The sequence below is a fragment of the Hipposideros armiger genome, unplaced genomic scaffold, assembly GCF_001890085.2.
Source record: "Hipposideros armiger isolate ML-2016 unplaced genomic scaffold, ASM189008v1 scaffold_861, whole genome shotgun sequence".
In the NCBI taxonomy this organism is placed as follows: domain Eukaryota; kingdom Metazoa; phylum Chordata; class Mammalia; order Chiroptera; family Hipposideridae; genus Hipposideros; species Hipposideros armiger.
Genome location: NW_017732211.1, coordinates 439,136 through 461,627, shown reverse-complemented (window position 1 = coordinate 461,627; position 22,492 = coordinate 439,136). Strand labels below are relative to the sequence as shown.

At 41.3% G+C, this 22,492-nt stretch overlaps 1 protein-coding gene across 7 annotated transcripts in view; it reads left to right on the top strand.

Moving 5' to 3' along the window:
* The window catches only part of HDAC8 (histone deacetylase 8), a 182,834-nt gene that overhangs the window by 41,445 nt on the left and 118,897 nt on the right, over positions 1-22,492 (top strand). For 5 of the 7 annotated variants that reach the window (XM_019629579.1, XM_019629578.1, XM_019629580.1 and 2 more), the window contains exons 5-7: positions 7,246-7,358; positions 10,744-10,821; positions 11,393-11,501. In XM_019629579.1, coding sequence (XP_019485124.1) covers positions 7,246-7,358; positions 10,744-10,821; positions 11,393-11,501 — 300 coding nt within the window. Of the gene's footprint in view, positions 1-7,245; positions 7,359-10,743; positions 10,822-11,392; positions 11,502-22,492 lie in introns of those variants that run through there. The other 2 variants (XM_019629587.1, XM_019629584.1) reach the window with 2 other exon arrangements.

Here is a 22,492-nt window from a genome sequence, read left to right as displayed (position 1 = left end):
AAAGGTTAGGTTCTAGTAAAGAGCCAAGAATTGAACCCCGAAGGTCAAGTGGATTGTGAGACATCAGTGGAGGAAAATCTTTCTATTTTGCAGCTAGGATGTCAGAGCTCTTGTTAACATTGTCCATAGTCTAAGTTACCTGTCATGTAAGAACGTTCATGACCCATGTAAGGAAGTGGTCTAGGCAGCAGCTTGTTGAAGGACAATTCCAGGCACATGTGGTCTGCCGGTGACGAGCTCTTCCAGCCTTACACCAAGTCATTGCACTGGAGCTTGCAGGGCTGCTGTAGATCCCTGAGAAGAGAGCAAGCTGTAAAGCAATGTAGAGCCCCGACAGGGATTGGGGTACTCAGGTTTTGGCTCTCAGTGACTCCAAGTCAGGCAAGAGGAAGAAAAATGGGAAAAGTTAGTTTGGAGTAATATCCGGATTTTGAAGTAAAAGCCACATATTGAAGAAAACTGGAAAATTTTTCAATTTGGTGAAGTCACAGGGGCCCGTCAAGTCTCCAGATAGGTACGGAAACTGTTTTTTTCATGCAGGGAAGGAAGTCAATTATATCTCTATCACAGAAGACAAAGTTGGCATACTCATCAGTAACCTGCATTTATAAAGAGATGCAAAACAGCTGAAAGACAATAACTAGATTTCTGAGTTTTCCTTTGAAACACAAAATTTCTCTATACAGCCATCCCCCTTTTGATCAAAGATTATCTCAAAGAAAGATTATTCTTGAATTCAAAACAAGGCTGGTCTCACAAGCAACAAAAGGAAAAATAGATAAATTGGAATTCATCAAAATTAAAAATTTTGGTGCTTCAAAGGACATTATTATGAAGGTGAAAAGACAGCCCATAGAATGGGAAAAAATATTTGCAAATCATATCTCTAATAAGGGTCTGGTACACAGAATATATATAGAACTCGTACAACTCAACAACAAAAAGACAGACAACCCAATTTAAAAATAGGCAAAGGACCTGAATAGACATTTTTCTGACAAAGACATGCAAATGGCTAACAAGCACATAAAATGATGTTTGATATCATTAGTCATCAGGAAAATGCAAATCAAATCCACAGTGAGACACCACTTCACACCCACTAGGATGGCTAGAAGTTTTAAAAATTTAAAAAAAAAAACAACCAGAAAATAACAAGCAATGGTTAGAATGTGGAGAAATTGGAACCCTTGTGCATTGCTGGTGGGACATGGTGCAGCCGCTGTAGAACACAACTTAGAGGTTCCTGAAAAGTTACACATGGACTTACCATATGTCCTAGCATTCCCATTTCCAAGTATATATCCAAAAGCATTGCAAACATGTACTCAAACTCAAATACTGGTACGTGAATGTTCACAGCAGCCTTATTCACGATAGCCAAAAGCTGTCAACAACCCAAATTTCCATCAACGGATGACTGGATAAGCAAACGTGGTATATACCTACAGTGGAGCCATTAAAAGGAATGAACTACTGATACAAGTACTGATACAACATCTAATGCCAAGCAAAAGAAGCCAGACACAAAGGATTGTGTATTGTGTGATGCCATTTATATGCGCTATCCAGAATTAGGTAGATCCATAGAGACAGAATGCAGACTGGTGGTTGTCCAGGGCTAGGGATGGCGATGGGGGGAGACTGCTTGATTGGTGCAGGGTTTTCTTTTGAGGTGTGAAAATGTTTGGGAACTCGATTGAAGTGGAGGTACCACAATACTATGAATGTACTAAATGCCTCTGAATTATAGACTTTAAAATGGTTACTTTTTATACTTGGATTATGTGAATTTTGCATCAATAAAGAAAATTAAATAAAAATTTGGTCTCATTAGGTTTAGCCTGATTATTTACATAGGTGCAGCAAGAATAGTAATTTACCATATAGACCTTAAGCTTGCTTTGCTGGAAGTTTTCATAAATATCAGTTTGAAATTTTAAAAGTCTATTAATGCTAGGAAGCCAAGCAAAAAAGAGTTTTACCTGTAGTACCTATAAATTTCGGAGAATTCCTCTCTTCTTGAGGTTCTCAAAATAGCCTAAGTTTCCTGGGACTGCCAGAAAGTGACCTTCCTAACCCCTGGAAGCCTGGGTGCCCTGTAAGCCAGGTACCAGGCCAGTTTTCCCAGAGGGCTTTGTAAGCATTGGCTCCATAAAGTCAACCTTAGTTCCTTAAAAGTGTCTGGTCATATCGGATTCAATGAGCATCATTCCCAAATATGACATTCCAGGTGAGGCCTTAGTTACATAACCAATTATTCCAATCATGTCCTGAAAACAAGTAGGACAGAGAGATTCTTCCCGAACCCATGCAGATAATTACGTCACTATGAAAACAAGAATACTCGATAAGAGTTATCGAATCCTGGAGGGCTCAGGCAGAGGAAAGAAGATATTTATGAATGTTTCATTTCTGTTCACAAAAGCACAGTTGACTAAATTATTATGAGTTATAGAAAGCATGACAGAAAAGAGAAATGACTTCCTTATACATCCAGAAAATAGAACATTGAAATGTCAGCACTATTCTAAGCAAAACCCACAATCATCCCTCATCAGTTCATGCAGGTCCATGTAATGAGTTCTTGTTCCGCTCGACCTGGCGTGAACAGTCTCATTAACCCATCAGCTCCTCAACTAGAGTTCTTGAAATCCTGACTCAGTTCACTGGTCTGATCTCAAAGTTGTTTGCGCCATCAGGAGCCTGTGCCCAACAGTATTTGACATAATCCTTACCCATGGGGCTCAGAGACAGTATTTGTTGAAAATGAAGCCCTCTAGATTGTACCTGATTACAAGTGCTTTCAGAGACACATCATATTAAAACATTAACTATAGATGGCAAAAGACCTACAAGTAAATGTGGTTAACTTACCAGTGATTATTTTCAAAACTGAAGGATCTGATGCGAGTTCATCACAAAAGTAATAATGCAGCTGACAAGGACACGTGGTTGTTTCTGCGGCACACAAAACAAAATAGAAGTCAATGCAAAGATTTTTAAACAAAATACCCATCAACATAATGACAACCCTGTTTTCAAAGAAGAGATGGTATTGTATCTAATTGATAAAAGTGGATGAATATAATCTTATGGCGACAAATATCCTCAAATATATAGTAATCCTGATATAATATACCATGAATACACCAAGAATCTACTTAGAATATATCAAAAATACCTAGTTGAGATTTAGTAAACTGGAGTAGGTCTTAAATATCTATGTACCAATAAAATTCCACAGGTGAGTGCTATTAATTCTCAATTGAAAACCAATGACCTAGCTAGATTCAAAATAAAGAAGCAAAGTTGAGACCAAGTTAAGATAGAAAAAATTAAAAATGATGACTTAAAACACTGTAGTTGTCTAATAGCTGGCAAAGCAGCAGTAGGACTCTGACAAACAGAAACATGAGCAGCGAGGACACTGATACATCTCTAGGAACTTATATATTTATATTAATAACATTTTGCCTATACCAATTTAACCTTGGGAAGGCTGAGCATCTCTTCCGATTTGGCAACTCTTCCCGTGCAACTTAGCAATAGTAACATATTAAATAAGCCTAATTATTTCTAGTACCTGTCTTTTTATAAAGTGAAAGAATACATCCTTTGTGATTTTCCAGGGGCCCTCAGGGACTGGATTAAGATAGGGTGATAGGTTGCAGAAAAACAGTACTTGGTTCTCTATTTAACCAAAATGATGATAAAAGATTTAAAAAGGGAACATAGGAGATAAGATGATTGCAAAGAACCTCATCTCTTTCCTCAGCGAGAAGACTTTGCTTCCTTAAATAATCAAGGCTATAAAGTCAACATAAACCATACGTTATTCTAGGAAGACACAGAATCTTTGTTAGAGGAAGATTACTTAGGCAGGAAAGCAAAACCTTTACAACCTGTTATTAAGAGGACCAATAATAAAAAAAAATGTCATTTTAACACAGAGAAAACCAAATTATAGTTTTGCATCAGTGTAGTATTTCATACTAAGGTTCTTTTGGAAATTTTGTAAGTAAGCCCATCTAACCTTAGCCAACTTTGACCTCGACAAATAAAATTCCCCTTCTGTAACCTTATACCGCTTTCTATGTCCATACACATCTCTTCTAGCAGAAGCTCTCTAGCCAAAAAGAACATGTCCATTAACAGACCCAAATACATATAGCATCTGTGTAGCATATAAACTTAAGAAGCAAAAGCATATAAACCCAAAATTATGCTTAGTGATTATGCATTGTCTTACTTAGAAATGATCTAGGTATCTAATGAATATCCACTAATTAACTCAATTTAGTGTCCACCCAAAGTTTTAAGTTACCTAAAGATCTTGTGAATTATCTTCACGCTCACATACTACAAAACATAATTACTGTTGAAATACAGTGTCAGAATAATGACTCAATTTGGTTAAGCAAATTTACATTTGTCATAGTCTCAAACATTTAGTAGCAGTATTGTCAGCTCATTCAATCAGTAAGCCTGTATAAATTTTGGAAGAATATACACAAGTAGAATACAAATCTACATGTATATCATAATGAACACTAATAAATCAGAAAAGACAGCTGATTTTAGTGAACCAAAATTATTAGTCTTGTTTGCCACAGATTTACCAAAATTATGTGAACTAGAATTCTTAAAACATTTATGTTTGCTTTTATAGGAATACTTTCTTAGCACACTGAAAGTCTTGAAAGTTCAATTTCCTTATTTACTGGGAATTTTAGGACTATTCTGTTTATCTAAGCACTTATCTATTTCTATAAATCAATAAGAATAGAGCTGCTTTAATGTAGGAAAATATTACACACAAAGGCCTTCTGAACTGCAGACATCATCATCATTATCGTATTCAGGGAGAATGTTCTTTAATGAGGAACACCTCAAAGAAAAGGAAAGGGACCGGGACTTTTATAGAGGCAGGTAAGCAAGGAAGTCATCCTCGTGTTTTGCGGGAGTCCTGAGCAAGCGCTAAGATGGTTCTGCCGTGGAACGTGCCCGGGCAATTGTGGTCCTTCGTGATGAAGCATTTCACACAACACAAGGGGGTGTGGGGGTGGGGCTGTGAACCATCACTGATTTCTAGAAGCATGATTTCTAGATTTCTACAAGGCTAACAAAGTTTAATACTGTTGATGAGAGGATTCTGCTTTGTCAATTTTGTGTATAGAATTTCTCTGTATTCTCCTTTATATGCCATATTATTTCTGCTTCCTTTTTTTTGTTTGTTGTTCGTTCGTTTGGTTGGTTTTGTTTTCCTGTGCTCATGACTTCACTCCATAACTTAATTGTAGGCTCTCTGGGGGGAGACCATATGTCTTGTATTGATTTGTCTTTCTCCTCCTCCCCAGCTCTCTTCTCTTTTTGGCTAACACTTAAAATGTTCCATTTCACCAAAGTTACTGATGTTTAGGAGGAAGACAGATTATCTTTTTTGATGTGCTAAGACAGTAGACATAAAATAAATGTAAGCTTTTCATAATTGGGAAATAGCGTTCAAGAACTTTCAAAGTCACATATTTACAGAAAATTCATGGATGGAGAAATCTTTTTCTCTAATTGGTTTCTTCCTGGTTGTACTCCTAAGGCCAAGCTATTCTTTTGGAAGTTGATCACTGAGTTCACTTTTATGAGCAAGGTCAATGTCTAGGGATATTTTTACTAACCTCCTGCTCACACATGTACCCATCTCATTGGTTCAGCCTGTGAACTAAAGCACTGTCCAGAATCTGAAATGTTATTCTAGAAGAGATTTCATGAAGAAGTTTCTGCATTGTGTAGGCACTAGAAAGATCTCCAATCTCATAGTAGTAAAGATGCCATTTTAAATGATGCACGTGCCTGGAATTCTGTTTCAAGTAAAATATAAGGAAGAAATTAGAAAAGAAATGGGTTGGGTATTTGAAGCATCTGTAGACGCAAAAGAAATTGAAGCATTTAGGATGAGGCCCTGAAAATAAATTATAATACACTTTTTTAAAAAAGCATTTTATTGGGGAATTGGGAGAGGGGAACAGCGTTGGGGAATTGGGGAAGGGGAACAGACCAGTTGCTGTCCTTTTGTTTTTCAGTCTAGTTGTGGAGGACGTCGCTTCACTGGCCCATGTTGGTATTATCATTGCGCTCTTCCTGGGTAAGGCGGATCGGTCGCTGGCCACTGGACAGCCGCTCATGGTGGCTCATGGCTGCTCACGCTGGCTGCTGGGCACTCACGGTAGCTCATGGCAGCCCACTGCAGCAGGGACTGCAGCCTACGCCAACGCCGGCAACTCTCGGCAGCCCAACTCCAGGTTGAGCTGTTGTTTAGCATCTTAGCTGTAGAGGGCAGTGTCACTGGCCCTCATGTGGGATCTGAACCGGGGTCCTGCTGTTCAGAGCTGGCGCTTCCTAGCCAACGTGCCACTCAGCCGGCCCTATAATACACTTTTGATGATAAAAAAATATGTTCTTTCACATCTCCGCAGTAAGACTTTGTGGAAGCATAGTAAAAGAGTTGGTTAATGTTGACAAGAGGTGAAAATAACACAGTATCACCAAGAGCAGAAAGGTTAAAGGACAGCAATGCAGTCAATGAAGAGAATTTGAGTGAAGGAAACAGACGAACTTGAGAAGAGGCTGCTTCAGTCTCCATTGTAGTAATGATATTTACAGAAAGGCAAGCACATTATGCTCCCTGGGAGAGTATGCGTTTGGACCTTCTACACTCCCCTTTTATGAGCAACAAGTGCCAAGACTTCCTCAAAAAAAAGAAAAACAAAGCTCTTGAGGTTATGTCACAGGGCCGGCACACAGAACCCAGTGTCCAATGTCTTCACATCTGGCTGAGCAAGATTGTCTGTAAGGCTCTTCTAGATTCTGGCTTTCCTCAGGTCTGAGAGGTGATAATCACCATTCATTATGATGACCCCAGGGTACCCCAAGTTTTTTAAATGATTCCTGAATCATTAGAGAAAGGTCGTGTTTTGTTGACTTTAGTCACAACATTCTAATTCTTTGAAAAATCTGGGATCCTGAAGGGAAAATGTTACCCATCAACCTGAATATTTCGTTTACCAAAACACTTCTTTCCCTGATCATTCTGAGGCATTTACTATCCAATCTTTGTAGGTCAATTTTTGTTTTTCTTAAAAGAAGGGGGAATTGTAAGGGAATAGATCTCAAGGGTTAGATCCTTGGCTGTAAAGACTCCCTTGGATTGCTTTTGGCTGTTGGCTGTAGCGACTTATTTTCTTGCAGAGACGAAGCATCTGGTTTTTGTTATCTCAATGATGCTGTCCTGGGGATATTACGATTGCGACGGAAATTTGACCGTATTCTCTATGTGGATTTGGATCTGCACCATGGAGATGGTAAGCCCTTCGCATTCAGAGGTGCTTTGCTGCTAGGACAACAGGTCTTTACCAGTGAAGTTGCTTCTAGGCAGCTGGTAAACGGAGAAGTACCTGTTGCAATTGAAATTTTCCTAATTGAGAACACTGAAGTAGGTAGAGATTATTCTAACGGATACAATTCCTCCTTTGCTGATGAAGCTGCTTTAAAATGCCAGGTTCCTCTAATTTCTCCTCCCCTCCTTCATTAGCAAAGCTCTCCACTAGAGAACATTAAGAAGTGGGAATCTTACCTAGTGTTTACTCCAGCGCTCAGTAATCTCCCTCAGGCCACTTCCTTAGTTAGGTTCGAAGTGAAACCTGCACTTCGAGCTGACAGCCTTGATGCTTCTCCCCAGATGAGAACGGGTATATGATGGAAGAACAGCCTGCGGTTTTCGCCATTAGGGATACCAAGTCACATAGCGCTAGGAATCGGTGCCACTTTCTTCAGATCCCTAAAATGTTTAGCCCTGCACAAACCCGGGGCATCTTCTCTAACTGTTAAGACCAGCAGAATCTTGAACCATTTGCCTTACCCCAGTGAAACTATGTACCCAGCCCCCTCCTGTGTGCTTTCCATCTACGCGTAACAGTCACCCACATTCTGTTTCTTTAACAAGTCCTGGGTGTGGCACATATTTCCACTGACCTAGGAACACGTACCCAGTAAAATTAGTTCAGGATGTTCCCTCCCCTCCCCCACACCAGTGATTGCTGCTGCCCTGTTCCCATCATCAAAGCACAAGAGAGGAAAAGAACGGTAGATGGCAGAGGCTAGGGTCCGCTCTGCTGCCAAAACAGGAGAAGGAGGAAGAAATTGGGGAGGGGAGAGCCTCCCCAGGGAGTTCACCTAGATGACGCTACCATGAAACGGTGACAGAAAATTAAAGGTAGCAGAGAGAAGAGGGAAGGGTTCAAACGACCAACATACTACTTTGAGAACCGTGTCCACTGACTATCTGAACTGAATTCAGCCAGTGCGAAACGCAGCCTTGCTCGAAACCTTTAGAGGCTCCTTACCTCTTGTAACAAGGGTAACATTCAGCCCACGACTTGTTTTTGTATGGCCAGCGAGCTAAGAATGCTTTCTTACATTTTTACAAGGTTGTAAAGGGAAAAAAAATGCAATAGAGACCATGTAGTTCGCAAAGCCTAACATATCCACTGCATAGCCCCTTTGGTTTGCTAACCCTTGGCCTATAGCAGTGGTCCTCGAACTTGAAGGTGCATGAGGAAGACCTGGGAAACTTGTGTTAAAATGCAGATTCCTGGTCCACATCCACCAGAAATTCCAATTTAGTAGGTCTGGTGCGGAACCTGGGGATGCACATTTTGACAACAGCCCAGTTGTTCCACGGGCCACACTTTGAAAAGCAGTGGTCTTCATGGGACAGTCCTTCAAGGCCTGCCTGAAAAAGGCCTCACCTCTGGTCTCCGGCCTTCTCTCTCACGACTTGCTGTCCAGGCTGCTCTGCCCACATTATTTACTTTTTTCTGTCCTGCACAATTGCTTGGACAAACAGAGCTATGCCTGTAGTAGTGGTTCAGTAAAAATCCTGTCGAATGAATGAATGATTAGGAAACTCAAACTATTATTATCAGAGTTCAAGAATAGAATCAACTCTATTGAACCATGTAAGAATGAAATAAGACTGTCACCTGAAACCGTTCTTTCCATTTGCAATGTTATTTCTACACCATTTAGAGTTTCCTGTTTTAGCCAACTTTTATGGTGTGTTTCATTTCAGTTTATTTCCCCTCTTCAGCACCTCCCTTCCAGTGACCCCTGCCCCACCTCCAAATTCTTACACATTTGGTTTATTTTAAATCTCCCATGATTCCATAACTAGCATTCTGTGATGGCTTCACTAGCACTCCTACCCTGTCCTCACCTTCTTTCGTCTGTCCGACCTGCCGACCTACCGCTCTTCTCTTTCACACCAAGCCCAGGACCCTCCACCTGTCTGTGTGTGCCCTGTCCCAAAGCAGGATTTCCCAACAGAGCCTCATGGCATTTCCTGTCAGAAGAGACTCAAATGGCTACCAAACGCTTGAAAAGGTGCTCAACACCCTTATGCTCAGAAATGCAAATCAGAACAAGACCATTCTTTCTGACTAAGATTTTGAAAGAATAATAACACCCAGTGCTAGTCAGGGTGTGAAAATGGGAATTTTTCGCTGATAGAAGTGTAAATGGGTACCACCTTTCTGGGTGGATAAATAATCAGGATTTTCATGAATTATCCTAGTTCATACTTCAGTTTCTAAGTTAAAATGCTATTTTTAATTTGTTTTGTTTTATTTTGTTTACTTAATGCTTTGCGCCTGGAGCCTTTAACTGGTTTTAACTGCCTCCCTAGGGCAAAACATAAGGCTTGGGAAATTCAAACATACTTGTGATATACAAATAGAGTTAATATTTTTTTAAGGTCACTGTCGGCCTCTAATGAAGACTGAAAGCATTGAGTAAACACAGAGACAATTTCTTTATTTGAAGTATGAAAGAGGATAGTACATGAATTTGCTAATAGTCCTTCCATTTTACAGATGGATTACCTGAATATGATGTGAGAATATGTGATTCTGGGAGGGAAGGTGTGCAGGTGGGCAGTGTCTTTATCTGAATAAGTAGTGGCTTGTAAGAGACACATCTTCTATCTCCCAGGCCTCTCCTCATTTTCTGAGTCTGTTTAAATGGAAAGAAGGCTCTTTTCTAGAAAAGTTTTCCCCCATCTTTCTCCAAGCTTTAACAGAGTTCTAGAGCTGCTATTAGCCAGAAAGTTGCTTAGCACACACTTTGGGAGAACTGCGTTGATAACCAAATCTGTATCATAGAGAGGCAATTTACCATTAGGTCTTCACGGTGTAATGCCTAATGTTTGTATTGCTCATGTGTTTAAAAGGGTTGCCACATTGTACTTTTGTACTAAATCCTAATAATTTAACTAGAACCACTGAAACAAAACAAAACATGAAAGTTCCAAGATGGTGCCAGTTTCCTCTATTCGGCTCCGTTGATGGTGCCTCAGTTCTGACCTTGAGTCCTTCCCCTCCTTTTTGAACAGCTTGTCAAAGAGAGCCTGGACATCCCATGGCTTGGAGAGGGGAAGTCCAGTTACAATTTGACATGAATTTGAAAGGGAACCCTCAAACGTCACTTGGGGCCAAAGTTCTACCGCATCCTGTAACGATAGAGATCAAAGACCAGAGCAGAGGGCTTTGTTACTTTTATTCCTCAGCTCGTTAGCTTTATTATTGCTACCTGCGCATCTGTCTTCCTTCCCACAGCTGCTTTCTAGAGTTCCAGTCGCTGAAAACAGGAGTTGCATATGTGAAGTGACTCTTCTGCTGTTTCTTTGTCTAGGTGTGGAAGACGCCTTCAGTTTCACCTCCAAAGTCATGACGGTGTCCCTGCACAAGTTCTCCCCAGGGTTTTTCCCAGGCAAGTATCTGTGCGCCCAGTGTTACACCCGAGGAATAAATATTACAGCTCTTCTATACATGTCTTATATCTTATATCTGGATAGTTCCATGTTATTAATACCTTGTTGGTGCCCCGCTATGCAAAATTTTAATACAGGTCATTCCAGCTGACAGTGATGAGAGGAATGTAATGCTGTGTCTTATTCCAGATGACTTTTATGGACTGTCAACAGACTGCTCACTTACACTTACTGTACTATCAGATACGCTGTGTAAGTCCCAACACCCTGATGATTGCCGTGATATATTAATTTTATGTCCATCTGAGACATATGGAAAGCAAGCAAAGTAGTTGATCACTTTTTTTTCCCCAGCAAGATGGAAGCTTCCCACTTGCTTCTAATTCTGCTTCTCAACATTGTTTACCACAGTTCACGTCTCCATATTATTTTTCTGAATTTCATTCCCTTGGAAACCATCACAGGACTGTCCTCCTAAGTGACCTTTTGGTCTTCTGAGTTCCTATCAGAGGATCCTTCAAGTTTTCTAATTCTCACATTCTTACAGCTGTTCCCGGTGCTCTTTTGCAGGAACAGGTGATGTGTCTGACGTTGGCCTAGGGAAGGGACGGTACTACAGTGTAAACGTGCCCATTCAGGACGGCATACAGGATGAGAAGTATTACCACATCTGTGAAAGGTATGGCAGTAATGCTAACAGGTGAAATACATTCCTGTAAGATGAAGGACCCCAAGCTCACAGGATTCTTGGTTTCCAGGGATAATTTTTTTTTCAGGGGAAGCCACTGTGTACCCATGTAGTTTTGTACACCATTCATTCTGCTTATTTGATCAAATTCAAAGCTTCTGGCTGCCTGCTGAGTCCCTTGTCTAGTACTTCCTTAGCTAAAACCCGCACGTGTGTGATCTCGTCAGCCTGGGGGCTCCTTTTCCGTTTTCCATTATGGAGATCTGCTTCCGTCCACTGGTGTGAATATTAGAGAGTTCTTTATTAAGAGTTCTTGAGTTTTATCCGTTGCGTTAAAATTGGAGTCAGAAATCTGTTTGGTTTCTTTTACATTATGATTATTGCATTAAATTATAGCCACTTGTAGGCAGACTGTTTGTTGCCAAGGTGTAGCCCGTTGGGTATAAAAAGCCCTGCAGAGTGGGGGAGGGGGCTGAACTCATATTCGTAGAAAAATGGGGTTGGTCAGGGATAAACTCACTGATGACGGTGGCAGGAGAGAAAGCGAGGGTGACTAGGCGTTAGCAGGCCCATCCCCCACTCGGCTCAGCTTTCTCCCAACCTCTGATGGAAACAGGGACTTCCCAAAGGAGTCCGCACTGGTCATCATCATCATTGGCAGTTGTATAAACAGAGTAGGAGTATTCAAAAATAAAAACCTGTGTGCTTCGAACGTGCCTCTTAGCTGAAGAGATTTGGCAGGCGGAGTGATCACGCAGCAGCTCCGGCCTCTTCCTGATTTTGACCGTGTCCCCTGGCTACCTCCGTATTGTCAGGCTGCAAAGGCCTCTTCTGTGGAGCCTGCCAAGGATGGTTTTAATTGCCCTGCTTTGTTCCCCTTAGGCTCTGTTCTGTCCTCCTGGAGGTGTGCAGATCAGAGCTGTTTATTAATGTTACCAACAAAGATGTCCGGAGGTTCTGTGTAAAAGGAGAATGATTTTGTTTTTTTCCTAATCCCCTTCTTGACGGTGCCCAACATTTTGTTGCCTTTTGTTCTGGTTTGGTTTTTTTCCGTAACACGAAACCAGAATGTTCTCTCCCGGTGCTCTGTGCACAGAGTTTCCTAGAGTTCTTTCCTGGGTCTTAATTGAAAGGTCAGCCCCCATCATCCTGCAAGTGTAGCTGGTAATATCTGGCCCGCCCCGAATGGATGACCTTCCATGCGCCCACATGAAAGCTCCTGACACCCTCCTATGCCCCCAAGGACAGCTACCTAATCTTCTCCAGCCACAGAAATGTCTGTGTCTCCCCTGTATTTTCTTCTTTACACTCTCCAAACCACTTCATACTATATGATAAGAAACAAATGTTTTAAATCCCTTGGTAATTCATGTTGAAAAAGTAGCCTCAGTATCAAAATTCATTAGAAGCATTTTGAAAGTGAGTTTCACACCAAGGAAAAGGTCCGGGGAAGATCTCACACGGTTCCCTTCACAGAAAGCCTGCGCCCGCCCTCCCCAGTGTACAGGAGGCCAGCATTTATTAAAGGTCCTTCCAGCTTGCCTACTAGAGTACCAGACACTCATCAGTTTATAGTTCCCAGGGCCCCTCCTGCCTGTGGAGCCACACCAGCTGTCTGGTTCCAGGTTTTCATTAGAGGTCTAATCGTTTCTCCTTTGATTTCCTTCAGAAGTCAAGTCTCGTCAGGGTGTTACATGAAGGCACCTCTGAGTCCGAGGGTGCCAGGGAGGCTCCCTGACCCAAGGTTCTCTCCCATCTGTTGGCCTAATAGTGAAGTCCTTTAACAGGAAACATACTTTTCTTCTACAATTAGCAATAGGCCTTCAAATGGAGTTTGGGCACCCTCTCCTCCTCCCCTTCACTCCGCCATATCAATGGCTTACTCGTGTAGAAAGGCCTCCAGTACATCTGCTGTCGCCTTTTCATCCGTTTGGTTCCACGAGCCTACTGGCTTTCTGGCCCACTCCTTACCTACGATAAATGATGGAACTCTTATTGCTGCTTCACTTACAGGATGCTCTGCTTTTTGTTTGAGACTCAGTTTCTAGTTTGCTCTGTTAACTGCCTCTCCCTGTGGGATTCATGAGCCCTTTTCCCTCCCTCCCTCCCTGCCTCTCTCCCTTCCTTCTTTCCTTCCTTTAAGGTTTTATTCCTCTGCTATAGCCTTTTGGACTTTGCCAGTCAGTCAGGCAGGAACTTAATGGTTTCATCTTAAAACTGAAGATATCATCTTTATTAAAAAAAATTGGCTTATGGCTCCTTTTTTAATAGACTAAGATATGGAATTTTTACATGAATGTTTTCAACACCAAAAGACCTTGGGTTCCATTTTATGTAAAAGACAATTTCACAGTCAGAGCTGCCTGGGTTATTGAGTACTAATTTAGAAGGGCAAGGGTCACTGATTCCCAAAAGCTCCCTGTAATTTCCGTGGAGCTACTAGAGTTGGGGTTACAAGTAGAACCCTGTTTTGAGTAACAGAGACATCGTTCTCAAATAAAAACTATGGCTCCAGTACACAGATAGTATATTATGCTCTTTTAGAAGTATATTATGCTCTTTTTAAAAAGATTTTTATTAAAAATATAGCTGACATACAATATTAGATTAGTTTCAGGAGTACACCATAGTTATTTCACATTTGTATACCTGAAGAAGTGGTCACCATGATAAGCCCAGCCACCATCAGACACCGTACCACACTATCACAGTATTATCGACTCTATTCCCCATGCTGTACGTTACATCCCTATGACATGTGTTTTATACCTGGAAGTTTGGGCCTCTTATTCCCCTTTCTTTCCCCCCCTTCTTAATTTTTCAATTGCAGTCAACATTCAGATATTATTTTATATTAATTTTAGGTGTACAGCATAGTGGTTAGACATTTATATAATTGAAGAAGTGATCCCCTGACTAGTCTAGTACCCACTTGGCACTATACATAGTTACTACCATATCATTGACTATATTCCCTGTGGGGGTTGGGGGCAAGATGAGAAAGGGGAAGGGATTAGAAAGTACAAATTGGTAGTTACACAATAGTCACGGGGATGTAAAGTACAGCATATTATAGTCTTGATTTACATGGAGGCCCACCCCCCACCTCAGCCATGAGCACATATACACACAAAGTTGATGGGAGAGGAAGGCTGTTTTGTGTCATCTGAAAGAGGAAGTACCACCCTGCCTATGTATTAATGTGTTTGTTCTCTAATTGTATTTCAATGCAGTGTGTGATAGCGTTGATCGTGTTTAAGCTATTACCTAAAATGCTGTGTTGATGACTTTAAGAGTGTTTATAATAAAGGACTGTGGGAGAGAAGGACAGTAACAAGCACATCGTTGCTTTTGGTTCCAGAGAGGTTTTGATAAACGTCACTCTGAAACACCCAATCTTGTCAGATGACCCAGCTCCTCGCCCTACTGTGAACTGTGATGATATATGCTTAGTTTGAAGAAGAAACTCAGAGTTGTGCTTAAACTTTAGTTTTTATCCTACCTACCTATCATTGTACAGCCCCTAGAGCCAGAAAGCAATTGTTCGCTAAATGTCCAATCATTAGTGTATATCTCATAGGAATGCTGTATGTGTATGGGTTCCAAATTTACTGAAGTGGACAGTTCAGCATTTTGAAAAAAAATCTCACATTTTATTAAGAATATTCAACTCTTCAACTTTGTAAGATAATTAAGTACAGGCACTGCATAAATATTTCACCAAAAGGCAAACACATTGTTAAACAGACTTCCGAGTGAATAGAACTTATGAAAGGCTCTATTAAACAGGACTTCTCATTCAATAGCCGTCTTTATATCCACATATGCAAAACTTTGCTAGTAAGCGCTATCAACCCGACCGAAGGAATAATCTGATTCTAGTGAACTAGGGTTCATAGTGGCAGTTATTAAAGCAAGAATCTACCTGGATTTGCTCTTTGGCCTGTTTACCTTGAGTTATATTCTATAACTTAACATTAAAATGAAAAGAAACCTTTTTCCCCATCAAAGACCACTGACTTGAAGAAAAATTCAGAGATCCCAGAAGTTTAAAAAAAAAAAAAGCAAAATATTTTCGCCTTCTTTATGAGAGAAATATTATACTTCTCTATTTTAAATAACTTTTATAGCTCTTCAACTGCTTTTTTCAAACACTTATTCTACTGTGCATGGACTAACCAGAATAGCCTATCCAGAAAGAACTTGTTCTCTAGGAAACAGCAAGCTCATTAAAGGAAAAGCTCATTTAAGCCGAAGTTTTGATTCCCGTGGGGAATTCCTGTGTGCATCTGTACTGAGCTCCACTGCCAGCCAACGAGGAAAGGGAAAAAAACATATCGCCGATACTTCATATACGTATAGAAGTTGTCCAAAACAATGTATACATACGTTAAGAAAGGAAAACTGTATTAAAATTGTAATACTCAATATATACCAATATATACCGATAACAAAAGATGAATACAAGTCACGTTTCACTTCTGCAATGACAAGAGGTGCTCAAAGTGGTTCCCATCAGCGTCCAGACACTTCTGATTACAGCAAACTACTGCTTGAGCAACGCTGAACAAAGTGTCCACTTGTATACATTTTTTTGACACCCTCGGTACATATGCACAGTTCTGTAGTATATGTTTATCATGTGAGAAATTTCCTTAGACCCTGACATGGCCTCTGAAAGACAAGTCAGTGCTGTTTTAAGCACAGGATCCATTCCTGTGGGTCTGGGCCCAAGATTCACCTCTATGAAGGCACTCTCACCTCCCTACAAAAGAGTTGAGCACCTCAAGTCACCTTATAGAATTTTTAAAGCATTAATTATTAATAACAAGAATAAAGGGGGGGGGTACCATGCGACAACCTAGGGGATTTGTGTATGAGTGTCTAAGTATAATGACACTATTTTATTCATTCATTTGGCAAGTGTTTCTTGTCTGCTTTATGCCAGCACTGTACCTAGGCACTGGTGGTGGTAAACAAGACGATGGCCCCACACCCTGGAGCTTAGCTGAGTACCGGGAATTGCACAAAACATTTATTCGATCCTTATAGTAACATCCAGTCTACAGCGCCTACAAAGGTTGATATTCTCATTTCTCATCTTACAAATGAGAAAACTGGAGCTTAGAAAGATTAATTTGCTTAAGGTTGTACAACTAGTAAATGGTGAAGCCAGAGTTAGAACCCACGTCTGCCTGCTTGTTAACCATCAGCTACATTGTCCCCAGAGTGTCACATGGAAGTATGCAATTTCTTCACGAGGAAAAAATACTATCCCAAAGACTTCCTGGAAAATTTTATCTCAGGGGATTACAGAAAAACCCCTAAAAAAAGAAACCTTTTGGGCTGGCTGAGTGGCTCAGTTGGTTAAGAGCTCGCTCAAGAGTTTGAGCTCTGAGCAACAGTGGTTCGAGTCAGCCCGAGCTGAGCAGCTGCGGAGCTGCCAACAGGTGGCGGGATGGCTCAGCTAAAAAATAAAAATAAAAAAATAATAAAAAAAGAAACCTTTTATGTTTATGCAAATGAACCACATGAGCTGTAGTATACACAATCCATTGTGTTTATGTTTGTGGAAGTGCAATTTACCTTTTTTCCCCCCTAAAGAATCTCTTAATCCTGAGGATTTAATTTGTAATTTTATGGATAGAAATGAAGAATAAATATTGCCAGGTTTTACTTCTTAGCTTTGAAACTCCTAATTAAAGTTTGGAAGTGGGGAGATTATGTAAATCTGCTTTTACCTTTATTTTCAATGGAGAAAATCCTGACTTCCTGCTTTAGAAAGTGAATAGTGTCACATGTCGTTTTATAGAGGTCCTCTCACGGAATTAGCATCCTCTCGGTGTGTGTGTGTGTGTGTGTGTGTGTGTGTGTGTGTGTGTGTGTGTGTGTGTGTGTGTTTAGACTGTTATTGCTAGAGATTTTGAACGTTATGCATTTTTGCAACTGTAGACATAATTTATATCATCTCTTGGTCCTGGCAGAAGGCTGCATCTACCTGTAGGGGCTGGGATTCTCCATCCATGCTGTAAGCTGTTCATCTAGTACCATGGAATAAAATGAGAACCAAGGGACATGTCTAAAGGACATTTAAGTGGAATGTTTCCTTACACTATTGACTTTTAATGTTACTATTTAAAGAAGAGATGTTTTCATGATGATAGGTTTTTCTTTCATTATAATGATAAGTCATCTAGAATTTATCTTCCACTTGGGATTCCAGACTTCTTATCATTCAGTTTTAGAAGCAGGTAGATAGATCCTCAGTGAAAAAGAACCCAACAATTATAACCTACTCTTTTTTAAAGATTTTTATTAAAAATAGAGCTAAGACAATATTATAAAGAAGTGGTCACCATGGTAAGTCCAGCAACCACCTGACACCGTCCCATGCTATCACAATATTATTGACTCTATTCCCCATGCTGTGCATTACATTCCCACGACTTACTTGTTTTATACCTAGAAATTTGGACCTCTTATTCCCCTTTACCTTCCCCCCCTTTTAAAATTTTTCGATTACAGTTGACATTCAATATTATTTTATACTAGTTTCAGGCATACAGCATAGTGGTCAGACATTTATATAATTTAAGAAGTGACCCCCCTGACTAGACTAGTACCCACCTGGCACTGTATGTAGTTATTACCTTATTACCATATCATTGACTGTATTCCCTATAACCTACTCTTTTGGGGCTTGGTGATGTGGCAAAAGCAGCACAAATGCACAATTCATATGTAAATATTTTAAGCAATACAAATATTTAAAAATTGTCCATTTGATGACAAGGGAAGAACTCTCTAGAAATTTGCATTTCAGGAGAAATAATTATATAGCCTTTACTCCGTCTGCATCCCCATTTTCATCACAGTCTGAGAGATGGTGAAACTCCTTTACATACTTTTTCTACCTGTCTTCAGTTAGGTTACAGCTGCACCACCTTGACCATCACTTTGGCCCAGGGATAAAGGTAACAAGCTGCTAATCCATTTTATAATAAGCCTTGCAATTTGAACTCAGCTCTCTGAAAGTAAGATATTTGTTTCAAAAGCTTTTGTTCTATTTGATAAACTTTTCTCTCGCCTCTTCCTGGTAAGGCAAATGTAAATCTGCCTATTGTTTGTGGAAAAATGGATGACTCAGACAGTAATTAAATTCACTGTTAATGTTAGCCACAGGTGGAAATGAGGCCAAAATGGGCTGTTCATTTACTGCTCCTAGTTTGATGTGTCTTTTAAAATATTAAATTCAGAAATCATTAATTGCCGAAGAACCCAGGCTCATTTGGAGGGGGGACACTGTACTTCATTATCTGGGTTATCCTGAACCCTGGCAGTGAGCTCGCCCTGCCTGTCCCCAGGACGTGCTTAGGGTTGCCATGGAGAGCTGGGTTTTTTCCCCTCAGCTGCTCCTTGGAGCTTTAAATCCAGGTGATTAGAGGGACAGTTTTTAACATTCTCCTCCTTCCCCTCCTGGCCAGTGTCTTTCATGACCAGTTCCTAAACCCCTGCACCAAGTAGCCCCTGACCCCCAGCAAACGGTCTTCACAGGGGATTTTTTTTCCCCATTTAAGTCCAGTAGGACCGTCTCCTGAAATTCTGTGGGTTGGCTGTCACTCTGATGTGCCCCCTCTCTGTTCTCTTCTTAGTGCTGAATGATCCCTGCCCCTGGAGAAAGTGACCCAGTTCTTCCTCAGCAGTTTAATAGATTCTGATGCTAGAACACACTGTGAAACTGTCCAGAGACAGGAAGACCTTGCTCACAGTGGAAATCTGGAGAATTCCACCCGTTAACGTAGGGCTGCTGTGTCACTTCAGTCTAGCCTCGTTGTGCTCTGTTGACGTGGCTTGTACAGAGATTAAGTCAAACCCGGTGCCCCACCTGACGAAAAGTCGGGCTGCCTTTGGTCTCTGTTACCCACACACAATCAGGAAAGAGTCATGCCCGTTGGAGTGAGGGGTCTCTGTGTGTGCATATGGGCAAGTCCTGAAGGGGAAGGGGAGCCATGGGGAGGTCTTAACTATATTAGGGATGCAAGTGGAAAAATATCCATCCTATGTAAATGTAGGAAAGCCTCACTAAGTCCGCCTGATGAGAGGAAAGGAAGACCGAGCCGTGGGCTCTTTTTAAATGCATGTGTGTTGCTTTCAAGCACTCGACACGCTATAATGTAAACTAGACTAACATCATTTGTCATTAGCATATCAATTGTTGGTATGTAAGTGGATGTGCACAAAGTGCATAAAAAGTTGATTCTCTGAAGTAGGACAAACATCCCCCGTGCGAGCCTGTTTACACTATTAATGTGCTTACCCAGCCCTTTCTGTGCCAAGATAGATGTATGGAAGAAATGCTTATTTCCTCAGGGAAGAATGAATCGCTTCCCTGTGTTTAGTCCAGTAACTGAGAAGCGGAGCGCCACTTGATTGGTTTGGGATTTCCAGGATATGGAGTTTTGAATTTGCATACAGACCGGAGAGATTTCATATGGACAAGATCTGGCAGCCGTTGCCAGAGACCCAGTTTCCCCATCTGGATCTCATTGAAGTGATCTGGATTTCATCAAGCAACAGGACACTGATCCTAAATGATCCACCAGACACTCGAGCATAGGCATGTTTAAAATCCATCCTGCCCCAGAAAAATAACTGTTAAAATATGATGAGTTGGACTTACTCTATGTGCAGTACTTAAAAGTAATAAAAGTGCATTTCGTTTTAAGTCGCACAAAAAGCACGCAATACCAAGTAAATGATGAAAATCAATCCCCAAACTCTTTCTTGCACACCTCATTGTGTGACGGCATTGCATAGATTTCCATCATCTGGGAAAGGGTATTCTATTTTGATGAGCTGTACCAGGCGCTAACTATATGGCAGGATTGCAGCTTGCATTGTAGGGGGCCTCTCCTGGGTAAAGAAGGGTGACGGAAGGGCTAGGGGCATGTGCACTGTTAACAAATCATTATTGTCTACCTAAGTTGGAACATCAGAGCGATTGAATAAAAAAAGAAGAGGTATCAGGTATATAAGGACTGTAGGAAGTATGATTAAGAAACGAGAAACAGAGATACAGGGCTGGGATGCTACCTGCATGTATTAAACTGGGCTCTAGGTAAATTGTGACTTCATCAAGGCTTAGAGAGTAAAAACTAGTGCAGAGAGCATAAGCACGAGTAGTAAATATACATGCAAATGTTGTAACTACAGTTTGGACTGACTCCAGCTCTCCCCTTTCCCCCAAGGGCATCCCTATCCAGGGTCTGCAAAGGCCGAATAGCTATTTGGCTTCTAGTCTGATGTTTTTGCCTAAGAAATCAGAGAAGTCGGCTTCAATTTTAATAATATATCCTCCCAACCTCTATCTAACAGAAAGGCACTTGTATTTCTGCCCCTTCTTAAAGTGAATTTTGTGTTTGGTGAAAGGTAATAGATTGGCAGCACTGGGAAAGGAATTACTGTATTCTCAGAACAGGTCTAACCGGGCAGCGACACTGAAATTTCTCTCTGCCATTGGGGAAGTCACGGCCGTGCTGTGCTGTGCTGAGCTCTACAGTATCCTTGTGAGCCAAAAGAATGAACACAGCACTCCGAGGGCCCGACGTAGGGCCATTCACTCATTCATTCAGCATTAGGGAGTGCTTACTGTGTGCCCGGTGTTGGCAGAAGACTTGTGCAAATGTCATATCATTTAATTGTCACAATAACCCTGTGAGCGAGACAGTATTCTCCTGGTTTTACAGAGAAGGAGACCGAGGTTCAGAGGAGTGAAGCGATTTGTCCAAGTTGCTATACAAGCGCTGGATCCACCTTTGTCTGACCCCGAACTCCACGTTGTGGAAGCTACAAAGGGGGTAGCTGAGACGTATGGCCCAGAGAATGTGACGCAGAGCAGAATGCCATGTGTGCTGTGGGAGTAAAATGCCCTACCCCAGAGCAAATAGAGCCATTAGTACAGCTACCCTTAGGATTCATATCCTTGAAGTCTTCTTTCATTTGGTTTTTGTTTTCCTGTAAGCTTAGCTCTCCGAACCAGCCTGCCTGTCTTCCTACCCCACCCCCTGTCTGAATAATATACACGCAGCTTGCTGTGGCCTCTTAGAATTAGTGTTGTAATTCTGGCTCTGACAATTCAGTCTAGACCACTGGTGAGGTCCTGCAATTCTGGATGACTCACTTTCCCCTGTGTGAATGAGAATGGTGTACTTCAAAGAGCTAAACAGATAGGTCCTAACAAACTAAAAATAGTAAATAGCCTTTTTTTTGTTGTTGCCAAGGTGACATCTAATTGATGAGTAGAGTTATGTTAGAAAGACATGCCAATTAGAATCTATGTTTCTCTATAATGGACTCAGCAATGAGAGAAAAGATGCCCATATAAAGTGTCAAGAAGCTACATCCTGAACGTTAAAACAGCAAAAGTGATGTAAAGATTTTTGTTTCTTGTTTCTGGGGGGGGGGGGGGGTTAGGGGTTTGAAGGGCTTTTTTATGGCTTTGGGATTCCTGTTTTGTTCTTTGTACTAAAGATGTTAATGAAACCAGTACAGCTTGCCTGATGCTAAAAGCAGAAAGCGAAACTTAGAGGAAATGTCTTCTGGATATTGCCAAGAGGTACCCATAGCCCCAAACAAAACTGTCGCATCAGCCTCACCACAGGGACCCCGTCCCCAATTCCCTGCACCCCCGATATTCAGGAAGTCACCAGGGGAGGCATTTACCACAGGCTGCACCCCCTGGCGGGCTGAGCTATAGAATGAGTCAGCAGTACCTGAGCTGAGATAGCATTGAGAGAATTGAGGGAAAGCGTAACTGTGACAGAACCCCCCTCTGCATCCCATTCAGTGCAATAGGGTTCCAGTTGATATGGTGGAAAAGGCTTTCCTACTGGCAGTATCCCTTCTCAGGCTGCCCTGGGGAGCTCACCGCATTGGTAACAGATATTTCTCTCTTCTCTCCTGCATCCTACCCATCTTGTTTT